Below are 22,353 nucleotides of genomic sequence, written 5' to 3'. Positions count from 1 at the left end.
GGGCTCCCAGCGTTAACTGGTTTGGCGACTCACAAGGAACACTGATCCCACCAAAACCCACAGAGATCAGCCCGGGAATAACTCTCCCGCTCAGTGAATGGGAGCAGCTCAGAGCACATGGGAGCAAAAGCGGAGCAAGTGCTTCCTACCTGGCTCATCCTCCGGCTCGTCCTCGTCCTTCTCCACTTTGCAGCCCTCATCACCGGGGGATGCTGAGGACTGGAGGGAGATGAAGGACGGCAGCTTTTGCAGCCAGCTGGTTGGTGAAGCGTCCGTCTCTTTCCAAAACTTCACCTCTTGCTCTGCACTGGAGGGTCCGGGTATTTCCCCATCATCATGGAGCTGAGCTGGATCATTCCTGCAGGAGGCAAAAAATAATAAAGAAAAATAAAATGATCCCTCTTGGCAACATCATGTGCAATGGAAGAGATTGGGATAAACCACCAGAGCCGCACACAGAGACTCTCCGAGCTCCAACCCAGGCTGCTCTGTATCCCCACATTCCTGGGAGCCAGCTCGGATTCAGCCAGAGTTTCTCACTCCTCAGCTGGATTCCCTGCCCTGCGCTTCCCTGCTCAGATGCTTGTGGAGGTGCTGGGCTCCTGTTTGGGTGCCGGCTGGGCTAAGCAAGCAGAGGAGAGGGGAGATGGAGAGCGTGGAGAGCAGGGATGGCTCGGAGATGCCCCGCTGGGCTTGGCTCAGCCCCAACCTTGCTGCCCCCCTCCAAGCCCAGCTAACGTGACACTTCAGCTCGTTCAACATCTCCGACGATGGTGCCAATAAAAGAAAAAAAAACCTCCCGAGCAGCTTCCAAGCTCAGGCGTGCTCCCTTCGCAGCGGAGGATGCCAGGAGCTGTCCCCAGGATGGGAGGGGGGTGCCTCCCCGCCGCCCAGCCCTGCGCTCATGCCTCCTTACCTAAAAAGAGCAAGGAGCTATTTTACACCTTGTTCACACCGGGGATGTGAGCTGGGTGTCATTCCAAGGCTCTTCTGTCATCCGGGGTAAGTTCGGACAGCCTGCTAAGCGCTCATCCCCCTCTGTTACCTTACAAGGCAGGGTCAGGATGAGGCCCAGGACCGGGCAAGAGCATGGACCAGATGGGCACAGCTCCCACGTCCCTCCATTTCCATCCCACCTTCACCCCCACGTCCTGCCGCAGACAGACGTGTAGGAGCCAAGCACCCAAGCTGTTTTTTTCTCTTCCCACTAACCAGGACTTTTAGATTTTGGATTTTAAAGCCAAATTTCATTTTGGCTTTAATTTTAATTACGTTGGGATGTAGTCATTCTGTAGGCAGGGCTTGGGGGTGAGGGCAGAGGAAGGCAAGGATGTGCCATGCTCAAGAAAAATCTGTCTCCCTGGGGAGATGAGGATCAATGTGTCCCTCAGCCTGCGGGCTCCATCCCAGCACCCAAAAGCATCATCTTTGCCCAGAGAGAGCACAGAGAGCTTCCAAGGATTAACCAAGAAACCAGCCCAGCATCAAAAGGCTTTACAAAGCCTATTGTATCTCCATGTCCATCTCCATCTCTGCTTCTTCAGGCAGTGAGTCCAGTCCTGACGACAAGCCCCCCCCCATACCACGCCAAGGGCTCAGCTCTGCTCTCCGCCGTGGACTTGAGGAAAAGAGAGGAAGAGGGAAGATGATTTCCAGTTTCCCACAGAGCTATGGATAAGCTGTACCCACTTTTGGTGGTGGAGTCTCCATCAGGGCTCCTCCATCTCCCAGGAGAAAGGTCTACAAAAGCCTCAGAGATACCCGGAGGTGATGAAGCCCTGGGTGGCACATTTCTAAGGGCGAAGATACCCACACTCAAACGGCACACATCGGGTAGCAAGATGCGAGCTATCCTCTCTTTCCTCTCCATCAGCTCTGCCTGGAGACCTCTCCCCCAAGTACAGACTCTGCTCAACCCTATTGCCCGTGGTGGCTCTATCAAGAGGACATCCCAGTGACCCACATCAGCAACATCTTAAAATAAACCAGCACACAGATGGATACACATCTGGAAGAGGAAGCATCCAGAGCAGGCTGGGAAGAAAACTGTTTTAAGAGAAGCAAAGCGAGTTTCTTCTGCTCTTTCCTACCTGCCCGTCACCTCCCAGACCCGTCTCCACTTGGAAGGGGGTTCGTTGCGGTCCCCATCTTCTGCCTCTCTTGGGTGACGCTTCTTCTGGGGGTGCAGCAGCTTGCACCGCGCGCCCCTGGGGCAGACACCTTTTTTGGCAAAGTCAGGGCAAACCAGCGTGTGCTTCTTCTTGCACTGTGAGGGAAAAAGAGAGCAACATTGGGAAAAGCAGCCAAAGCCTTGCAGGGAGCACAGGTTCCCAGAGCTGGGTTCCTTCAGGTGGCACGAACACATTGCTAAAGGAAGAGAAGGATGTGTTGGTGCTTCCTTCGCCGTATCAAAATGCTATTCCATGACAAAATACTATTAAAAATAATACTCTTCTCTGGGAGACATTACACACTCACCCACAGCTTTCCAAGTGCCTGATTTTACAGACCCAAACCACCAAAGTCTTAACAGCAATGATCTGCCCCCAAGGTGGTGATGCTGGGAGGTCCCAAAGAGGTTAACTGGGCTGGAGAAACTGGTTTCATAGAGTACACAGGTGTTTCCTGTCCCAGACATGCTTGGGATGTGGAAAGGAGCAGGGAAGAGCAGGAATGAAGCATGTTCATTTTTGGACTTATTTGGGACTCCTGCCTGGACCACCTTGCTGCTGAAACTGGCCCGGGGCTGGAGCTCAACCCACTCTGCTTAGGCCTTGGGAATGAGCTTGGCCGATGCTCTCCTGTCCAGGGCCACGGTCACGGCACGGCACTGGCAAAACGACGGCATCAAGACGTTCAGCCCTAAAAGCGCTTCTGTGCTCCCAGCCTGGCATTTTGGTGGCTCCAAGCAGCAACGCTCACAGCCATCCCCGCAGCCGCCAGCTGTGCCGGTGGGAGAGAGACATCAGTGGTGCTCCACAGCTTCCCCTGGACAAGGCTTTCTGCTGGGAAATGGCAGGTTTTGGCAGCAGGAAAGGCAGGAAGAGATGCAGGCAGGGCAGAAGAGATGCCTTCAGGTGTGATTTCTGGCTGGGAACGTTGGCGAGGAGGTGGGAGAAAGAACAGCCTCTCCCTAATCTCCAGCTGTTCCCAACACCGTGACAGCAACACGCAGCAATTCAGAAAGCTCGTCCCAATGTATCCTGAGGGATGGAGGGTAGGAGCAGGTCCTGGAGCTCTGCCCAGCCCCATGATGTCCAGGGGGACCCATTTCCATCCAGGATGCTCCGTCCCACCCCACCTGATGATCCCACCCTGGCTCTCGCAGGGCGACAGGCATCACACCACAACACCCATGACAAGACACAACCCAACACACATGGCGCAACAAAGCGTCCACAACACCAAGATCCATTCACCTGTTCACCTTCTCCACCAGCAAAGACGCAGCCTGCTTTTTCCCCATGTGGGTCCTTCCACGCTTGGATGCCCATGCTGCAAACCTCCTTGCTACAGGGTAGCACAGATGCTCAAATTTTGCACAGGTTTGGGCGAAAAAGGGACAAATCCATGGGAAGAGAAACACAGTGAGGGTTTCAGCGTGATCATTCTCGCCTGTTTATAAAAATGCATCTTCCCAACAATGTGGGAAGTAGGTGAGCTCCTGCCCTTCTAATGCAACTTGACTTTGGGGGCATGGGAGCAGCTCCCTGTGCTGACCTTTGGGATTAAGCGGTGGCCCCGCTGAGCCATGGAAGCTCTCTCCTCAAAAGGGCAGAAGGGTTCGGTAGCTTTGCCGCCTGAGGCTGGTCGCTGAAGTCGGCAGCAGAGCAAGGAGCTCGTCTGCTGGAGGTTGGGGATGGCACTGAGCAGCAGGAGGGCTGGGGATCCAGATGGACACATGGACACTGGCTCAATAGGGGGGACAGCACAGCGACAGCACTGCTTTTCCACTGAAAATTCATTTAAAAACCCAGTTCCTATGACTTTCCCCCTCTATTTGAAGGAGATTCAATGGCAAGTAAGTCTACAAGCCAACAGGCAACCTGAAAGCAGAGTCATCTCTAAACAGTGCCCAGGTTCTGCCATTACTCCAAAATCCTGTGTTTCATAGCAACATAGAATCACAGAATGGTTTGGGTTGGAAGTGACCTTTCAAGATCATCTAGTCCACCTCCCCTGCCATGGGCAGGGACATCTTCCACTAGATCAGGTTGCTCAAAGCCCCATCCAACCTGGCCTTGAACACTTCCAGGGATGGGGCATCCACAGCCTCTCTGGGCAACCTGGTCCAGTGTCTCACGACCCTCACAGTAAAGAATTTCTTCCTTATGTCCAATCTAAACCCACCCTCTGCCAGTTTAAAATTGTTACCCCTTGTCCTGTCACTACAGGACTTGGTAAAAAGTCTCTCTCCGTCTTTCTTATCAGCCCTCTTTAAATATTGAACGGCCGCAAGAAGGTCTCCCCAGATCCTTCTCTTCTCCAGGCTGAACAACCCCAACTCTCTCAGCCTTTCTCCATAGCAGAGGTGTTCCAGCCCTCGGATCATTTCCCTGTCCCTCCTCTGGACCCGCTCCAATAGGTCCGTGTCTGTCTCGTGCTGGGGACCCCAGAGCTGGACGCAGTGCTCCAGGGGGGTCTCACCAGAGCAGAGCAGAGGGGGAGAATCCCCTCCCTCAACCTGTTGGCCACACTGCTCTGGATGCACCCCAAGAGATGGTTTGCTCTCTTCCACCCATGGACCAGCACTGGAAAAGCATCACTAGAGACTAGAGCATCCCAGCCGTGCAGGCAAGGCTGGCTCCTGCCTGTCCCAAGCTGGTAGTAAAGCTGATGCTTATTTTGGGTATGCCATTCAAGAGCGGGTATGGGAAAACCATCTCCTCCAGTGCAGAAAGATGTGTTTAAGCAGCCGTTCTCTTGCAAACCACCTAGAAAACACACATTTGAATCAAGCAGAGGTTTGGGAAAACAGCTTTCACTACTCCCTACCTTTTGCCTCCCAAATCATGCTGGTCCGGACACCTCCACCTGCAGACAGGATATGGCCCAGACCAAGAATAAATGCTTGGAAAAGGCAGTGACAGGACAGCTTTCAAGGGCAGTAATTTTTCCCAAAATATTAGTGAGTAGAAAAGCAAACCCCTCAACCTGATAATTGCTTTAAAAATAAGTGAAACAGAATTAGGGGAGAGGAAAAATAAAGGCACGGCCTGTTAGGGATTGAAGGCTGGGATGAATGCGGGGGCTGCCGGGTGACGGAGAGCTGGGGAGGTTGAAAGCTGAGATGGCGCGGGGCCAGCTGAGATCATCTGCATGGACAAGACCTGCAAACCCCTATGGTTTATCTTCTCATTCCCCTTTTCCCCACATGCTTTGCCCAAAGCCATTCTTTATTTGGATGGGCAGCAATGGATGATGATGATGCCTGCCTAGAAATTACACAGCTCCGGTGGCATGGGACGGGCAGAGCTGCCAAGCCAAGTGGATCCTAAAGGAAGCATGAGCAAAATCCCAGGATTTAATGTTTCATACAGTATTAGGCTCTTGGGCTGTGTGCCAATGTTTCTGACCAGCATCAACATGAAATAACTCCCATATTGTCGTTATAGCTGGGGCCAGCTCTAGTTCAACGACATCCATTTCAAGTGACGGCAAGTTGGCCTGATGGTACATCAGATCTACTGCATGCTGGAAGGTTTCTAGTCCACCACCACCTCCAGATCTCCATCCATGCGATGACGGTGACACCCTGAAAGCTTCCTATTAATTACAAACCCACCTGATGTCGATTATTGCTATTTATTGCCAGGGCAGCAGCTCTTCAGAGCCTCTGCCCAAGGATGCAAGATCCATTTCTGTATAGTGGTTTCCAACACAAAATGGACTTGGAAAGGAGAAGAGCAGGAAAAAAGAGCCTCAAAAAGCCACCCGGATGCATCACCCTTGCAGCTGGCGGTGATGCTGCTATGCTAGGGAATGATGCTATTTTAGGGAAAAGCCGAGAAACATAGCTGTTTCTTCCCAGCAGGGCACCCGAGGGACCAGTTACAAATCCTTGTGGTGGGGGGGATGGTGCCATGGTCCCGGCTTGGTGTCGGGACTGGGATACACCACCTGCCCAGTGCTCTCACCGGCACCAACCTCCAAGTCAATCATTGTACCAGACCACATTTATTGGCTCTACGGCAAAGAGATACTTAATAAAGAAAACAAACCGTGTGCGACTAATCCCAAGGTTGTGTCCTCGGCTCAAGTTTCTAATGGCTTTTCCACGCTGTTCCCAGCGCTCGACCCTTCTTCCGTAACACCTCGTCCATCACCGCTGTTTTAGGGCAGGGATGGTGAGGCTGGGATTGCCTCCCCGCCGGGCTCGGTGACTGGAAAAGCCCCTTCTGTTTATTTACGGCAGCTCTTCTGCTCTTGCCCTGCATGCCAGAGCAAACATGCTGGGGCTGGGTTGCTACAAGGCGGTTTGCTGTCCGTCGCGTGTCAGCCGGGGTGAAGCCGAGCAGGGCTGCGGGGTGACGGGCGCACCCTCATGCTGGGGGCCATCCGATCCCTTCCACCTGTCGGGGTGGCTAATTATACCCCCATGGGACCCCCGCCAGCCCGCAGGTTGAACCATAAAAAGAGAAAAAAGCCTCTGGTCCTTTCCAACAGAGACAACAGAAAACCCACAGCACCCCTAAAAAGCCCTGGGGAGAAACCCTACGGCTACGTCGGGTGCTGATGAGGATGCCATCATCCTGCTGATGCTGTTGCCATCCCGGTCTCCCTGCTCCGGGGTTCCCCTCGCAGCCCAGACCGGCGGCAGTGCTCAGCGCTGGGACGGTGCCCGGCTGGCAGCCCCCGCGGCCGGGACTCCTCCCTGGCTGCCAAGGCAGCTCTGGGTGAAATTCAAGGTGCCGCTAACGACCCACAAAGCCTTAAATGGCCCAACAGACCCCGACGCACACGGGGAGCCGGACGGGGATGAGGGGGTTTGCAGGGCGCAGCCTTCTTTAGCACGGACCTGGCAAAGAAGGAGGCAGCAACTGGTGGAAGGTCCCGGCTCAGCCCCGGGAATGACGTTAATTAATATTTTCCACGAACAAGCTTGGCAGGAGGTAGCGGAGGGTGGGAGGAAGGCGAAGCTGGGTTACTGGGCCGACCAGCAACTGCCCACTGACCTTACGGGGGGGAATGAGAGGTCCCATCCAGCCCGGCATTCCCAGCTCCATTCCACCAGCAGTTTGCCCAGGTTGAACTTCTCAAGTATCTCCAGGCTTGTCTCACTGCTCGATCTCTCCTTTCCCAGCACCAAGGGATGGCAGGTGACAAGGGACCAGCAGACAGACAAGAGATGGCAAAGTGCTGGAGCATCTTCCCATCGCCTTGGACCTGTGTCCATCTCTCCGTCTGCCGTGATGGACACGAGTCCACCACCTGTCTGGAAACCCGGAGCATGGTGGTGATAAAAGCACCAAGCAGACCTTCTGGGGAAGGGGAGCATTAAAAGCACGAGTTAATCCCCAAAACTCAAGTGCTTTCTATTTTTTAAAGCCCTCTGCACATCCACGCAGCTTCGCCGGAGCTATTACAGGTAGCCCCATCGCCAAGCAGCAGGATTAACCGGCTGGATTGATGTCAGGCTGTTTTAATGTCCCTCTTACCCGCCATGTCTCAGCACTAAGTGGCTGTTGGGAAGCTATCGCTGGAGGTGGTGGAGCTGTTTTCTGATGCTGCTCCAAACTGACAGCCAGTAAATAGCTTTTTTTTGATGGCTTTTTTATACTTGGGTGCAGATGGAAGCAGCCTTAAAAAAAAATTCCAGCTCCCTGTCATTAAAACCCGGAGGACGATACATCCGACCATCATCCAGGCTGTGGAATAATGATGAAGAAATGTAGCCGAGACAATTATACCAAGGAATTTGCTCCAAAACGGATTTCTGCCCTCAAAACAGAGCTTGGTGCCCTAGCAAAATGCTTGCAGGGAAGCGATGACTTCTGATGGCCTTCTCCAAATGCTTGCTAGGATTTAGGATCTATCGAATGCTCTCTGGGATCTACCACAAAGCCATAAACCCTCTCCCTTGGTATTTGCAGGCAATAAAACAGCATTTGAGCTAAAATACCTCTGGAGCTGGAGCAAGAATGGGACTGTGATTTCTAAAATCACTGGGAACATCATATTTAAGAGGCAGCAAAATAGCTGGGAGGGATTGAAGGGGGCAAGGAAAAGCCTTGACCCTGCAGCATCCATTCCTCCGTCATGGTCCAGCCCAAATAAAAATCACCTAAGCGATGGGGCTCTCTTTCATATCCGATCTCCACCACCTCTTGCCAGCTTCCTCTAAGTTGCCGTCAACTGTTTCCTCTCATCTTGCTGCTCCCTGGTTTAGGCGTGTTACTCCTCTGTAACTGGAATCCCCCACGTAGCAAAATGATGTCAAAGAGCATTTCACCTCCCCAGCACGGGTGCACGTGAAACCTCCAGGCTTCAGATCCGAGCAGGAGCAGAAATACCATAATTGAGCACTTCCAATGATTTTTTTTTCTTCAAATGTATCATCTCATTTGGGAATTGCTTCCTGCCTAGTCTTGCTCCTCACCCCCAGCTCTATGCAGACTGGCAAGAGCTTTGCTTGGAGTCGCAGCAGCCAGTGGTTGGATTTTCCAGGCTTGGTTTTTGTCCGTGTCCTGCATCAGCCTGGAGGAGAGCCCCACAGCTCTGACAAAGCTGGCAGACAGCGTAAGCCAAAATATAAATAAAAGATACAAGGCAAGCCAAGAGGATGGAGGAAGACCAGCCAGCAACACTGTGCAACTCAGCTCTACTCCAACCCCAAAGCACCCAGGACCAGTTGAGCCACCACAAAAGCAAAGCCACAGACATAAGGAGGAATCATCGAATCACAGAATGGTTTAGGTTGGAAGGGACCTTCAAAGATCATCTAGTCCAACTCCCCTGCCATGGACAAGGACATCTCCCACTAGACCAGGTTGCTCAAAGCCCCATCTAACATGACCTTGAACACTACCAGGGATGGGGCATCCACAACTTCTCTGGGCAACCTGGTCCAGTGTCTCACCACCCTTGTCAGAAAAAAATTTCCTCCTTATGTCCAATCTAAACCTCCCCTCTTCCAGTTTAAAACCATTGCCCCTTGTTCTGGTAAAAAGTCTCTCTCCATCTTTCTTATAAGCCCTCTTTCTATATTGAAAGGCTGCAAGAAGGTCTCCCCAGGTTAAACAACCCCAACTCTCTCAGCCTTTCTCCATAGCAGAGGTGTTCCAGCCCTCAGACCATTCCTGTATCCCTCCTCTAGACCTGCTCCAACAGGTCCATGTCTGTCTTGTGCTGGGGACCCCAGAGCTGGACGCAGTGCTCCAGGGGGGTCTCACCAGAGTAGAGTAGAGGGGGAGAATCCCCTCCCTCGACCTGCTGGTCTTGCTGCTTTGGATGCAGCCCAGGAGTCGATTGGCTTTCTGGGCTACGAGCACAAATTGCCGGGTCATGTCCAGCTTTTCATCCACCAGTATCCCCAAGTTCTTCTCCACGGGGCTGCTCTCCATCCCTTCATTGCCCAGCCTGTATTGATACTGGGAATTGCCCCGACCCAGGTGCAGGACCTTGCACTTGGCCTTGCTGAGCTTTATGAGGTTCACACGGGCCCACTCCTCCAGCCTGTCAAAGTCCCTCTGTTTGGCATCCCTTCCGTCAAGGGAATCAATGGCACCACTCAGCTTGCTGTCCTTTGCAAACTTGCTGAGTGCGCACTCAATCCCACTATGTCGTTAATGAAGATATTAAATACTATTAGTCCCAGTACAGACCCTTGAGGGACACCACTTGTTACTGGTTTCCACTTGGACATTGAGCCATTGACTATAATTCTTTGGAGGCAGCCATCCAGAAGGTGAATCCCCAACCCAGCATTCAACGCTGCATGGCAACATCTACGGCATTCAATCACTCCCTGCACTGCTTTGTTGAGGAACCCTGTTTCCATCAGAGACCTCACAATCTCAACCATCACACCCAAAAGCCGTGATGGAGCCAGTTTCATGCGGGGAACTCATTGACAGTAATTGCCAACCCCAAATCATCACCGTCAGGGATGGAGGAACACAGACATCCACCGGACATCCCCTGGAGTGTCATCTGCATCAGGGATGACAGGGGCTCCACCACGTGCATGATTCCAGGTGGCTCAGGGAAGGTGTTACCCACTGCTCATGGGACGCAGAGATCGTCCGACAACAGAGAACAGATGCGAACAAAGGGAGATTCCAGCATGGGAAGCAAAGATGAAATCTGCTCTTCTTTGCGTTCATCTGTACAGAAGTTCAGGTTGAAATCAAGAACTCTCTGCCTCATCAGTATATTCCCACTTTATAGCCATGATTCAGCGACTGCTTTTCCCCTGGACTTTCTAATTTTCATGTTTTGCGATGCACCTTCTTCTACAAAGATATTAAAGTGCAAGAGAGAAAATCACAGACCAGTATTTATCTAGGCACTATTATCAACTAGCCCAGGCTATTAAGCAGTTCAAGTTTGCCCTGATAAGCAACATCTTTAATGTAAGCATCTGAATGCTGTTGAAGATACTACAGTTAAATTAAAGTAGCAATAAGAACCCTCATTATGCCATTACAGAGTACGGTAAATAAGATGCAACTGGAAACCCACAAAGATTTCCGCAGTGATACATGGGTAGGATTGGGCATGGAAGAAACCTGATTAGTTTTAAGCCTCCTCTGCAGGCTACAAAGTGTTTTCAATGAAAAGCTCCCATTGCCAGTACCGAGATTTATCACTTACTATCAGCAGCACAGCCATCGTTGCCCAGAGGAGATGCACAAGGACTCAACATCCCCAGTGAGCCAGCAGGATACACCCGGACAGATCTCAGCCTGCTCCAGGCCACCCTTCATGATCTTACGAGCAGACTCATTACTAAGTCTATCCATTATTTTTTTTTAATAAAGATTTTATTTACTAACCAGTTTGTTGACTTAAGATTTCTGCTAAACATTATAGGAAAAAAAACAAATCAAGCAAGCAACTCTAGCACCCAGAAAACATCTGTCAACCAGAGCCAAAATTAAACGAAATGACGTTGCTTTTGTAGTTGATTTTCATACAGCTGCAGTGGACTATAAAAGAGCTATCAAAGGCAGTGCTCTCCATCAGCTATTTCTGAATGATGGGAGAAGGTAAGCCACAAATCTCCCATCCCAGAGAAGGGGCTGCCCCACTGCCCAGGAGTTATCTCCAGTGCCACCCAGACATGCCTGCAAGCACCAAAAATCATCAGGAAAGTTGAAGTCCACTCAGCAGACCATGAACCCACAGCTGGAACAGGTGGATACATGGCTACTGTCTGCAGATATGCCTAAAATATCACTAAAAACTCCTGGCAAACAGACCCAACACAATTTGGGTCAAAATGAAGGTGAGGGAGCCATGCCCCGGTGGGTCTCCATCCTGAGCCTGCTCCGGCACTAGGAAAAAGGATGCCGATGCATCCACTTGGCAAACTCCTCTCTTCTTTCCCACTGCACACACGTTGACATCCTACCTGAGAGAGCCCGGAGAGGGCTCGTAACCTCTAAAACCAGCTTCACGCACGCAACCAGTGTCTCCGTAGCTAAGACCAGACGTTTCTACCACCTCTTCTCCACCTGAGCCCAAAACAGCTGTGTGCAAGACAGAGATAAATTTAAATCTTAAATGGCTCTTTCCCTCACATAAGCAAGAGAAGGGGGAGGAGAAGCTGCCGAGATGCTTTAATGCGACACCTCCTCATCACACTCTCTCCTGCTGGAAGTGTATAAAATGGATCATCTCTTAAGAAGAAGCAATTTGCTGATGTCCAGACCCTAACGCCCAACTTTCATGAACGCAGGCGGTGAAATCTGTTTGAGGCTTGATTCTTCTAATATAAGCAGAAGTGAGTTTTATTCCCAGCGCAGGATGTGTTTGGTGACAAGGAGGTACAGAGCAGGGTGTCGGGGCTCAGCAAGCCCATCCCCACATGGGTCATCTTTAAAGATTTCACAAAGATGGAAGAGAAAAGTGGTACGTCTCTGAGCAGCAAAATCATGCAAGTCTTTCTCTTCTTCCTCTTCTCCACCCTTTGACCAGCTCCTTCGTTTCACTGATTTACAGCTTTAATACCCCACCCTGTTCCCTCCTGGGCAGCCGCTCATCATGTTGAGAGGTCCATCGATCTCCTCGCCATTTCCCCATGGCCCCTCTGCTCAGGTCCGGCCAGATCCTGCACACCTGCAAGATCCTGTCCTTCCCTATCCAATGCCGCAAGCGTGTCCTGCTGCCACCAGCTCTCTCTGAATCAAAGGGGAGAGGAAATTGGACGCAGTTGTGATAGGATCATAAAAGGAATAAGATGGAGGTACAGCCAAGATACATACAGAAAATTCCGGATGGCTCAAAGCTTAGCTTTCCCTGTATCCCTCCCTGTGCTAATACCAAGAGGAGAGGTTTTATATTAAAACTTCTTGCACTTCAAACAGCCCCCCTGGTAGCTGGGCATGGAGGAGCTTCTCAGCTTGATTGGGTCTAATTCAGCATAACAATGTCACGGACTTTGGAGATGAGTGCTTCGAGCCAGGTAAATCTGCTCCTGCCGCAGGCTAGTTGTCTCCAGGCATCAGCCCTGGGGCAATTTGAAAGAAAAATCATCTGCATTTGAAACTTCTTAGTCAGGCCCAAACTAAAAGCGTGGGCCAAACGATATGCACATGAAGGAGCTGCTTAAAGTCTCACACAGTATCTGAAGGGCCCCCAGGAGAGGAGCAAACCTTTGCCGTCCCACTGATGCAATGCTGAAGACCAACAGGTACGAGGCTGCCACCCAGAAAACCGATCTGGAAGAAACTCAGCCTCAAAACATGGCCTCTCTCGACGCTAGCATGCCTGGAGGGAAAGGGGAGGGATGTTTGCAAAGTTGGGGTGCTTCCCTTCACAGCCCCCAACATATCTAAAACCTCTCCCAGATCCTCTCTGGCCACAGCCAGTACCAGTTTTGGAGGGACAAGATCAAGGAGCAGCCTGGACCTTCAGGATTTCCACAGCCAGAAGATGTTTAACAACCCTCAACGGACTTTTCATCCAGAGATATGTCCATGTGTTTCTCCTCTAAGGGAGAGGTTGGAGCTCTGAAATGGCAGCAGTGAGCATAGAGCAGCTCCTGTCCCACCGCTAGCCCGACCACAGCAATGGGGACCTTGGGGAGAAGGAGCACAACCGATCAGAACAGCAGGATGGAGAAGCAAGAAATCATTCCTAAAGGATTTATACGCAGCTTAATAATTTACTGTGATTCTTACACTTGCTAGACTCAAGAAGCTTCTGCCATTAAGCACCTCCAGGTTTTTTGTTGTCACAAAGTCTCTCAGTGCTGCAGAAAGAGGAAAGCCAGCATCCTTTACCTCCACACTATATGTGACAGGTGCTGTGGTGGCCACCATGACCACCTGGGACAGAAGTCCAGGATGATCAGCAGGCTGGAACACCTCTCCTAGGAAGAAAGAGCTGGGATTGAGAGAAGAGAAGGCTCCGGGAGGACCTTATTGGAGTCTTTCAATATAGAAAGGGGGTTTATCAGAAAGGAAGAGAGAGACTTTTTACCAAGTCCTGTAGTGACAGGACAAGGGGCAACAGTTTTAAACTGAAAGAAGGTAGGTTTAGATTGCATATTAAGGAAGAAATTTTTTATGATGAGAGTAGTGAAACACTGGACCAGGTTGCCCAGAGAAGTTGTGGATGTCCCATCACTGCAAGTGTTCAAGGTCAGGTTGGATGGGGCTTTGAGCAATCTGATCTAGTGGGAGATGTCCCTGCCTGTGGCCGGGGTGTTGGACTGGATGATTTTTAAAGGTCCCTTCCAACCCAAACCATTCGATGATTTGATGAAAGATGGAGATGGAGTGTAATTACAGAGCTGGGAATCAGCCAGCAACTATCTGGATGAACGTGCACAGGTAGGTTCCTCAATGACTGCATGTCCTCAAGGAAAAGGCAAGTTGGCTGGGGGTCAACTTGGGACTAAAGGAGGAGGAAAAAAGACCTAGAAAGTCCAATATCTGATGGCTGTTGGCTGTGAGAAAAGAAAAATGCTGTTTTAGCCAGCAGGCAACAAAAAAACAGCTGAGAACATGCAATATGAACAGCGTTGATCTTCACCTTTCTGTGATAACAGATTAAGGGGAACAAGGACCCCAGGCTGACACTCTCCATCATGAACCGAGCACTGGATAATTAAGAGAAAACCCCAAAGACATTTAACTGTTAGCTGCTGCTAACACAGCTCATGTGGCTTTTCCTAAATAAATGTATTAAATTTAATGTATCAGACACATGAAATAAGCTTTTGGTAGGAACCTGTTAAACTGCCACCAGAAAAGCAGAAAATGACCAACCTAACGCATCATCAGACTAGAGAAACACAAATGAGAACAAGGCGTCAGCTAAGAAAAAGTCCCCGCATCTGAATTTTCTAAGAAAAATCAAGCAGCTGCCACTGTGAAAAACACCACACTCCACCTGGGGGAGGAAAATGATTCTTCCCAAGTAAGCAGCACTTCCTCGGGCAGTGTGGGCTAACCAGACTTACCCCTCCTACCATGAGCTTTGCCACTATTTTACGTGGATAAGGTGCGAATCAGAGTTCTGGTGAAAGGCTGTTGGCCGAGAAACTCAGCAGGAGTGAAAAGATGGATTTTAGGAGACCGACGGGTAGTCCCAGCGCAGGTCAACCATGAGCATCCCTGCTGTGATGGCAGGTCCCCTAGTCAAGCTTCACCGTTGGGGACGGGGCTGGTTGTGCTGGTCAGGGTCCCTGGGAGGGATGGGTTACCAGCAAACACTGGAGCACAGAGTCCCCGCTTACCCATGATTTATTCCAGTACTTCTCCCCGTGCCTTTTCACGGTAGCCTCGTTGTTTAATCTCACTGTGTCTTACTGCTTAACAGTTCCCACGGGGGAACAATTTACCCACAGGCTTTAAGGCAGCTGATGGAAACAATATGAAGATAGGTATTTAATGCGGCACGCTCGCTAATGTACACCATGGGGGAAAAGCTTATTTAATACAAAACAATTTTACAGATGCAGCAGTTAGAGGGGACCGGGCTGACTCGCTTGCCTTTGCTCTGACATGCTGCAAGGGCTGGAGGACGCCAGCACCAAAACCCACCCCAGCCACGATTCTTACAAATACAGTTTATTCCCCAGTAAGTCATGTTTTGTGACTGTAAAGCAAATCACACGGCACCTGCTCCTTGGGATCATCTATGGATGTAATGCAAGTGCTTGCCGTAATTCCCAGGTCCAAGACCTCAGCCACACAGAGATCTCGGCTCACAGTTAGCCACCCAATATCACGACAGCAGCCTGACGTGCAATGCACGTTTTCACCCTACAATTTCCTTTAGGACAAGTATTATTTCATATTATTTCATATTATTTGGGTATTATTTGAGAAGCCAAGTGTGGGCGCAGCAAGGAGAGCAGCTTGGCAGAGAAATTGCCTCTCGGACAAACCGATCATCTCTCCTCCAGGCTTGCTGGCCATGCAGCCCACTCACGACCACATCTCTTCCTGCTTCTCCGTAGCCCCAGGAGACATGCCACCGTGGCTTCGCTTGCTGGCTACCTCATCCCTTGTGTCCACCAGCCTCACCTGGTCCTCTCCTAGTGAACCCATGCCCCAAGCCGAGATGCAGGCATAAAGGAGGAGGGATGGGGAACCAGAGAGGAGCTTTTACCGTAGAGGATCTCATTAAAACGTCTTCGGAAAACCCTGGGGAGCACCTGCAAGAGGCCCCATTTCTTCCTCTCTTCCCACTTCCCCCTTCAGGCTTCCTCCAGTGCAGGTGACCAGCCCAGAGGGACCAGCCTCACCCAGTGTGACTGTTTCATGGTGCTGGTGAAGGTCAGGGATCTCCACGCAAGGCGGCAGGGAGACTTCCATGGTGGGCACCACTTCATGGCTTTAGCTAAGACATGTATGACATTGTGTTTAGAGATGATTCAGGCAGCAGAACTCTTTGGAGCCATATTTCACCAACTGCTTCACCAAGCTGAACTTGCAGGTTCCTCCACTCCCTTCAGGAAGCTGTAGGTCCACGTGAGTGCATACAGGTTGGAGAAACTTCCCAATCCATGACCGAGGAACCAGTGAGAATGCTGGAAATCAAGGTCCTGGCTCTGCTACCAGCTCCCTCCTGGAAACAATTAATATTGGGGGCAACATTCTCTTAACGAAGGACGTGGTTACACTCTTGTACAGGAGCTGTCCCCTCTCCCTAGGGGCAGAGGGACCTTTACCCTCTACAAGTCTATGTTCCTGAAAAAGGGACTTGGGAATGCAAATTTAAAGCTTTCTCACTTAATTCTAAGTTCCTGATGAAGCCAGAGTGGGCCAGTCCTGGCATCATTTGTACGAAGACTCGTGCAATTGGAGTTACAGCCCATGAGATGGGTCAAAGGCTGATCAACTTGGCCTGAGCATCCTGCAAGACATTCTAGAAAGTACTTAAGAGGCAACACTGCCAACGACACTTTATAAATTATGGATAATAATGGACATTTTTTATGAAGGTCTGATAAAAATCAGAAATTGTGCTTCTTCGGGGGAGCACAAAGAGGAAAACACAACTGGGAGAAGAGCCCAGTGTGCCAAAGCCAAGCACAAAAGAACCTAAATTCCTAATTACTGGCTGTCCTCATTTGAGTTTATCCGCCGAGGATGCTATGCCGGTGTCACACACCTCTGCCGTCCGCACCCTTTGCGGTTCAAACCGCAGGCAGACGGCTCTCGAAGTTCCTCGGACAGGGAAAGGCAGAACGAGAGAAGATTTACTCCCATCCTAAATTATTCAAAAGAAAAGGGACTGCGCATCTTTAACAAGCCATCGTTTTATGAAGCAAGGTTAACATTTTTACTTGATTCAGTAGAATATTATAAACTCTCCGGGGTCCATTTGAGGACTTTCTACTTTGAGCAAAGGCATGGACTCAGCACTTTTTATATTATTTAGAGAATAAAATTAACCCTTAATGGCCCAAGCTGGTATTTCTCCTCCCCAGTTAAATATGGCCCGCTCAGCAATTTCTCCCCATATATAATTACAGGCTGCTATCCATCATCTGTAGGAGAATGCTTTTCTGACACTCTAAAAGTGACACGGTAAGCACTTTTACTAATAGAATAAATATTCTAAATATCTCTTTTATATTTTCATTTAAATTGGAATACTTTAAAAATAATTGTAGGGACCCTGCCTGCGTGGCTAGTGCTGTGCTGGAGGGAGGTGGCAGGATGCCTTCGGAGGAAGTGTTTTCCTTCAGAGGAAATGTTTATCCTGCACGCAGTCCCCTCCATGCACTGCCACAAAAAGTAATTAGGCACAGACTAATTTATTAGCATTTCCCTTCACTCCTGCTGATGTCCTGCTTTCCTTAAAGCTCTCACTTTTGGCTTTTTTCCCCTTCCTTTTGCCTGGTTTTTGCTCTGTAGCAGTTTCCTCGGGAAAGGATGGGTTTGCCTTGCAGAAGGCACCGTCCGCCGTTGTGTTTGGGTTCTGGGACAGGCTGGTGGCTTTGCACGATGACACCACGGTGATGGGCACTGAACACCTCCAGCTTCACTTGCTGGGTTGCACCTCTGCCAACAAATGCTACAGGGATGAAGAAAAGGAGGTGAAGAGCCCTTTGGGGCTCCAGCCCAGAGCAGCACATGGATAGAAGCATCCGACTGCTCATCCCAGCAACTGCCCTGGTGAAAAGCAGCTGAAATCACGAGGGAGTTAGAAATCTCCAGGAGCAGCAAGTCTAAGCAAAACCATGCTTAGGCAGACACTTATTCATGCGTTATCTATTAAATGCAATAAAATAATATCGTTCCATAGGCCCGCTGGGGCATATTTGGGATGGTGCCCTGCACCTAATGAAACAAAATGATTGTTTCATTAGCGGCTCTTTTTTTTCAGCCGAAGAGCCAACCTAAAGCAGTGCTTGCAAAGTTCATGTCGTGCTTTCAGCGTGGTACCTGGAGTCTCCAGCTCAAGGAGGAGGCTTTCACTGTCTCCTCCTGTTCGCTTGCTGTCGGCTTGTGAAAGCAGCTGAACCAAGCCAGGACATAAATGTGATGTTTTCTTCCATATCAAACATGCCTTAGAGGCAACTAGCAATCTCCCCAGAGGGAAACAGATGCAGGGAAGAGGATGGCCTCAGGATTCCAACCTGACCTGGAATGTTTCCAGGGATGGGTTATCTACCACCTCTCTGGGTAACCTGGGCTGGTGTTTCACTACCCTCAGCGTAACAAATTTCTTCCTTGGATCTAGTCTGAATCTCCCCTCTTTTAGTTTAAAGCCATTACACCTTGTCCTATCGCTATAGGCCCTTCTAAAAAGTCTGTCCCCTTCTTTCTTACAAGTCCCCTTTAAGTACTGAAAGGCTGCAAGAAGGTCTCCCCCGAGCCTTCTCTTCTCCAGGTTGAGCAACCCCAACTCTCTCAGCCTTTCCTCACAGCAGAGGTGTTCCGGCCCTCCCATCACTTCTGTGGCCTCCTCTGGACCCGCTCCAACAGGTCCATGTCTGTCTCGTGCTGGGGACCCCAGAGCTGGACGCAGTGCTCCAGGGGGGTCTCACCAGAGCGGAGCAGAGGGGTAGAATCCCCTCCCTTGACCTGCTGGCCACAATGGTCAAAGGATGAACATTGTCAAAGGATGAGCAGAAATCCCACTGTATAACCCAGCCCAAAAAAGAAAAGCCTGGCAGCTCTCAACTAGAGCAGAAAAGCATCATCTCCATAAATCTCAGAGTCCACCTTTGCTTTATTCAAACCTGGTGGCAAATTGGCTGGCTGCCCCTTCTGAACTATGACTGCCTGGGGACTCTGTGTGACAGCATCACCTTGCAGGTTTGGAGAAACCAAGCGAAGGTGGCCCATATCTTGTTCATGGGACTCAAAAGAAAACCACATGCTCTACTAATGAAAGAGTGGTTCACACTAAGAGGCCCAAAAAATTATTAAATTAATGGAAAACAGTAAAGAGGAGTCAGATAGGACAGTCACTTTGATTCCCAGGGGAACACCAGCAAGGCCAACCCTGTCCCTTTGCCACGAAGTAAGGAAAGGTGAGATCCTGCAGCGTAGCTCCGTGCCACCAACAAACCGAGCTTGCTGCCGCCCACTTCTCGCAACACTTACAAAGACGGAGGGAGCCACGAGATGTCGGATAAACCTCAAAATTTCTTTTTTTTGCATGTAACAGCCCTATAATTCCTTTGGAAACCAGCAAGTGGCAGCCAGCTCCACTGGCTCCAGGCTCTGCTCTGGGAAAGCTGCTCTCTCTCAAGCTCTGTGTCTTATGTCAGGTGCCATAAGCTCAAGGACAACGTTGCAAGTTTACCCAGGTTGCACATAAAGTCCATCTAGGACTTCAGTGCATTGATCTAAACGAGAGGGCCCCCAGGACCTAGAGGTGGGCTCCACGAAGCCCCCAGGTACATATCTGGGCACAGCTTGAGGCTCAGTTGCTGCAGGCTAGGTGAGCAACGGTGCTCTTGCTGCTAAGACTGAGCCACAAGATCTAAGGCTCAAGTTTTAACCTGTCATGGAGCCAGCGTGCAAAATAAGCATTAATGTCTATGGTTTTTCTATATAAAACAGGGACTCATAAGCCTTTTTTTTCACTTCTCATCTATGTAACTGAGCAGTTTTCAGGGCAGGTGCTATCAGCTCAGGCACCCAACTCCAGTAACATGGACACCCCGGGGAAGCTTTTCCTGGGGAAACACCAGCATGACAGTTGTGAGCTGCAGCCTTTGTTTCCTTTTTTTTCCTGTCTGTAAGGCAACCAAGCCACTTTGCCCATCACCCTTTGGAAAGGCACAGGACTGCTGTTCATCACATCCAGGTGTTCAGCAGCTTCCAGCTCTACAGCTCCCTTTGGTGCCATAGCTCGCGCAAAAAACAGCTTGTGGCTTCGGCAAAGGCGCATCTGTCCCGGGACCCCAAAAGTTGGTCCCCTCTTTACCTTTTCTCCCATGGGGCAATAGCCTTTGAGGAAATCCTGGCACACTTCTGCCTTCCTGGACACGTAGACGTGGCTGTACGGGCAGTTACTGTTGCTGCAGATCCCCTTCAAGAAGTAGGAGCACACCGGCATCTGCAAAGGCAGAGGATAAGAAACCCATTAGCGCTCCCCACAACTCATGATTAGGAATAGTTCCAACACCCAGAACTGAAATAAAACCATGACATGCGTAAAATAAATACATGCCTTTTGCCAGCCACTGATCCCAGAGGTATTTTTAGCTCTTCTATTGGTCTCCTGCAAGGCAGCTCCCTGACATTACGTGGTCCCAGTGTATATATGCACAGGGGATGAACATGCTTGCCTTAGCATCCTTCAGGATGCTGGAGACAGGGTGGAAAGCATGAAACTGCCACCAGAAAGAAAACTGCCTCTGTACAGCACGAGGAAGGGATGGGGGAATCGTAATAAACTCTGCTATCATAAGGGCTTTGCTGGCACGACGCACGTGGCAGGTTCATCTTTTGCCAACGCTCTCCTAACTAACCTTGAAGAGGAGAGAAGGGGCGGCTGCTCCCTGGGCTCCTCACTCGCAAAAGGCACTGAGCTGAGTACACTGTCGCGTGGCCAAGGACTGAGAACACCCTTCCCGAGGGGTGATGCAGTGGCTGCGATGGGAACAACGGTGCCGAGCTCACAACCAGCCTGGCTGCACTCTCCCATTGGGGGTTCTGGCCATCGCAAAGGCACCCACGGGTGCCCACCTTATGTGGCTCTTCCGTGGATACGGAGCTGGCTGGAGGGTGCAGAGCATGTGGTTAGATAAAGACTCCAAAAGGTGGGTCCTAGCAAGGGGGAAAACAAGTTCTTGCACCTCCGCAAGCATTTTTTAGGGGGGCTGCATCATGTGAAGGCATCAGCCTGGCACCCCCCAAGGGCTGCGAGCGATGTGATGATGCCTGTCCCTGCGCGCTGGAGGAGGGATGCTCCAGAAGGGAGGGAAAGGAGGAGGAGAGCCCGGGCTCCTGCCGCAGTGGTCGAGAAGGAGAGCGGTCAGATACACGGAGCAGAGCCCCGCTCCCATGTTCACTGCTCTCAAGCTTTAGCAGCGCAACAGCCGACGGGGAAAAGCAAACGAGCAAGGATCCTCATCGTCCTCAAACCACAAACTTCACCTTCCACCAGCTGTTACAATTAAAAACAAATTACCAGCCTGCTGCGATATTTCAGCATCCTTAACTCACCGGCTACCACAGGCAACTTCCCGACCCAAATAGGCAGCTGCTGACGGGAACGTGCGCTTCCCGAAGCCGCTGCGACTCCGATCCGGCTCCTCCTGCTCAATCCCTTGCTGCTTGCCTACACGCCGAATTTCCTTACTGCTCGGCACAGTATCGATCCCTCCGTTAACTCGGTAGCATCTCAGTCCCGCCGGTCCAAGCATCCCCATACTAATATTTACAATTCTGCAATAACCACAGCTGAGGCTATCCGGAAAAATCCCTTTCCCTGAAGGGCACGTTAGGGTTTTAACTAAATTGACTCACTTGAGCCAAAGAGAGAAATAGAAGGAGGGGGAAGCAGAGAGGAAAGAAAACAAAGGGTGCTTTAAAGAGAAGAGTTTATTTTTAATTGTCTTTTAACTGCAGACATTAACATAAAGGACAGGGCTCTGGGGCTATCTTTTTTGGTGGTGGTGGTGTGACCGTAAATGATTCCCTTAATGTAGTTTTTGATATAGAGCCCAAATTAGCTCTAATAAAAAGGGATAATAAAGGCAGCTCTTCTACAAAACTAAACTCCTCCTAGCTGTCAAGCCTGAGCCATTATCAAGAGGAAGCAGCACTCTCATTTCAATTAACCTTGTTTGCACCCCACTACGTCCACACAAATAACAATAACATTAATTCAAGGCACTGGTGCGGTGCGTCCGTATTAGACAGCTTTGACTATGTACACGCTTTGGAGCCAGCAGCTAATGAACCCGAAACTCAACGTGAATTTCCAAATTGCTCACAACAGAGTTTTGAAGCTCTATTAGGGAGAAAAATGCTGATTCTTTTCGAGTTCCTCAAGGGGAAAAGCTGTTGTAGCAGCAGCGGGCGGTTGCCCGAGTCCTAGCCTCTCGCTAACCTTCACTCACAAACCCATTCGTTCAGATTTACCAGTTTCTCTCAATCACCAGGATACGCCGGTGGCTCTGCCCCGTCGTGGAGAAATTCCCTGCACATCGCTTCGACGGATGCTCCTTAGCCGAGGGCTCTGCCCTGCACCCCCTGTGGAGCA

At 50.4% G+C, this 22,353-nt stretch overlaps 1 protein-coding gene across 3 annotated transcripts in view; it reads right to left on the bottom strand.

Moving 5' to 3' along the window:
- Nucleotides 1-22,353, bottom strand: part of ZC3H3 (zinc finger CCCH-type containing 3) — a 180,303-nt gene that overhangs the window by 14,545 nt on the left and 143,405 nt on the right. For all 3 annotated transcript variants that reach the window (XM_041122963.1, XM_030011512.2, XM_030011513.2), the window contains 3 exons: nucleotides 20,068-20,199; nucleotides 2,091-2,266; nucleotides 150-358 (listed from right to left, as the gene is read on the bottom strand). In XM_041122963.1, coding sequence (XP_040978897.1) covers nucleotides 150-358; nucleotides 2,091-2,266; nucleotides 20,068-20,199 — 517 coding nt within the window. The remainder of the gene's footprint in view (nucleotides 1-149; nucleotides 359-2,090; nucleotides 2,267-20,067; nucleotides 20,200-22,353) is intronic.

This window comes from Aquila chrysaetos, chromosome 4 (genome assembly GCF_900496995.4).
Source record: "Aquila chrysaetos chrysaetos chromosome 4, bAquChr1.4, whole genome shotgun sequence".
Lineage (NCBI taxonomy): Eukaryota > Metazoa > Chordata > Aves > Accipitriformes > Accipitridae > Aquila > Aquila chrysaetos.
Note: the sequence above shows the minus strand (reverse complement) of the source record. Positions and strands in the feature narration are given on the sequence as shown.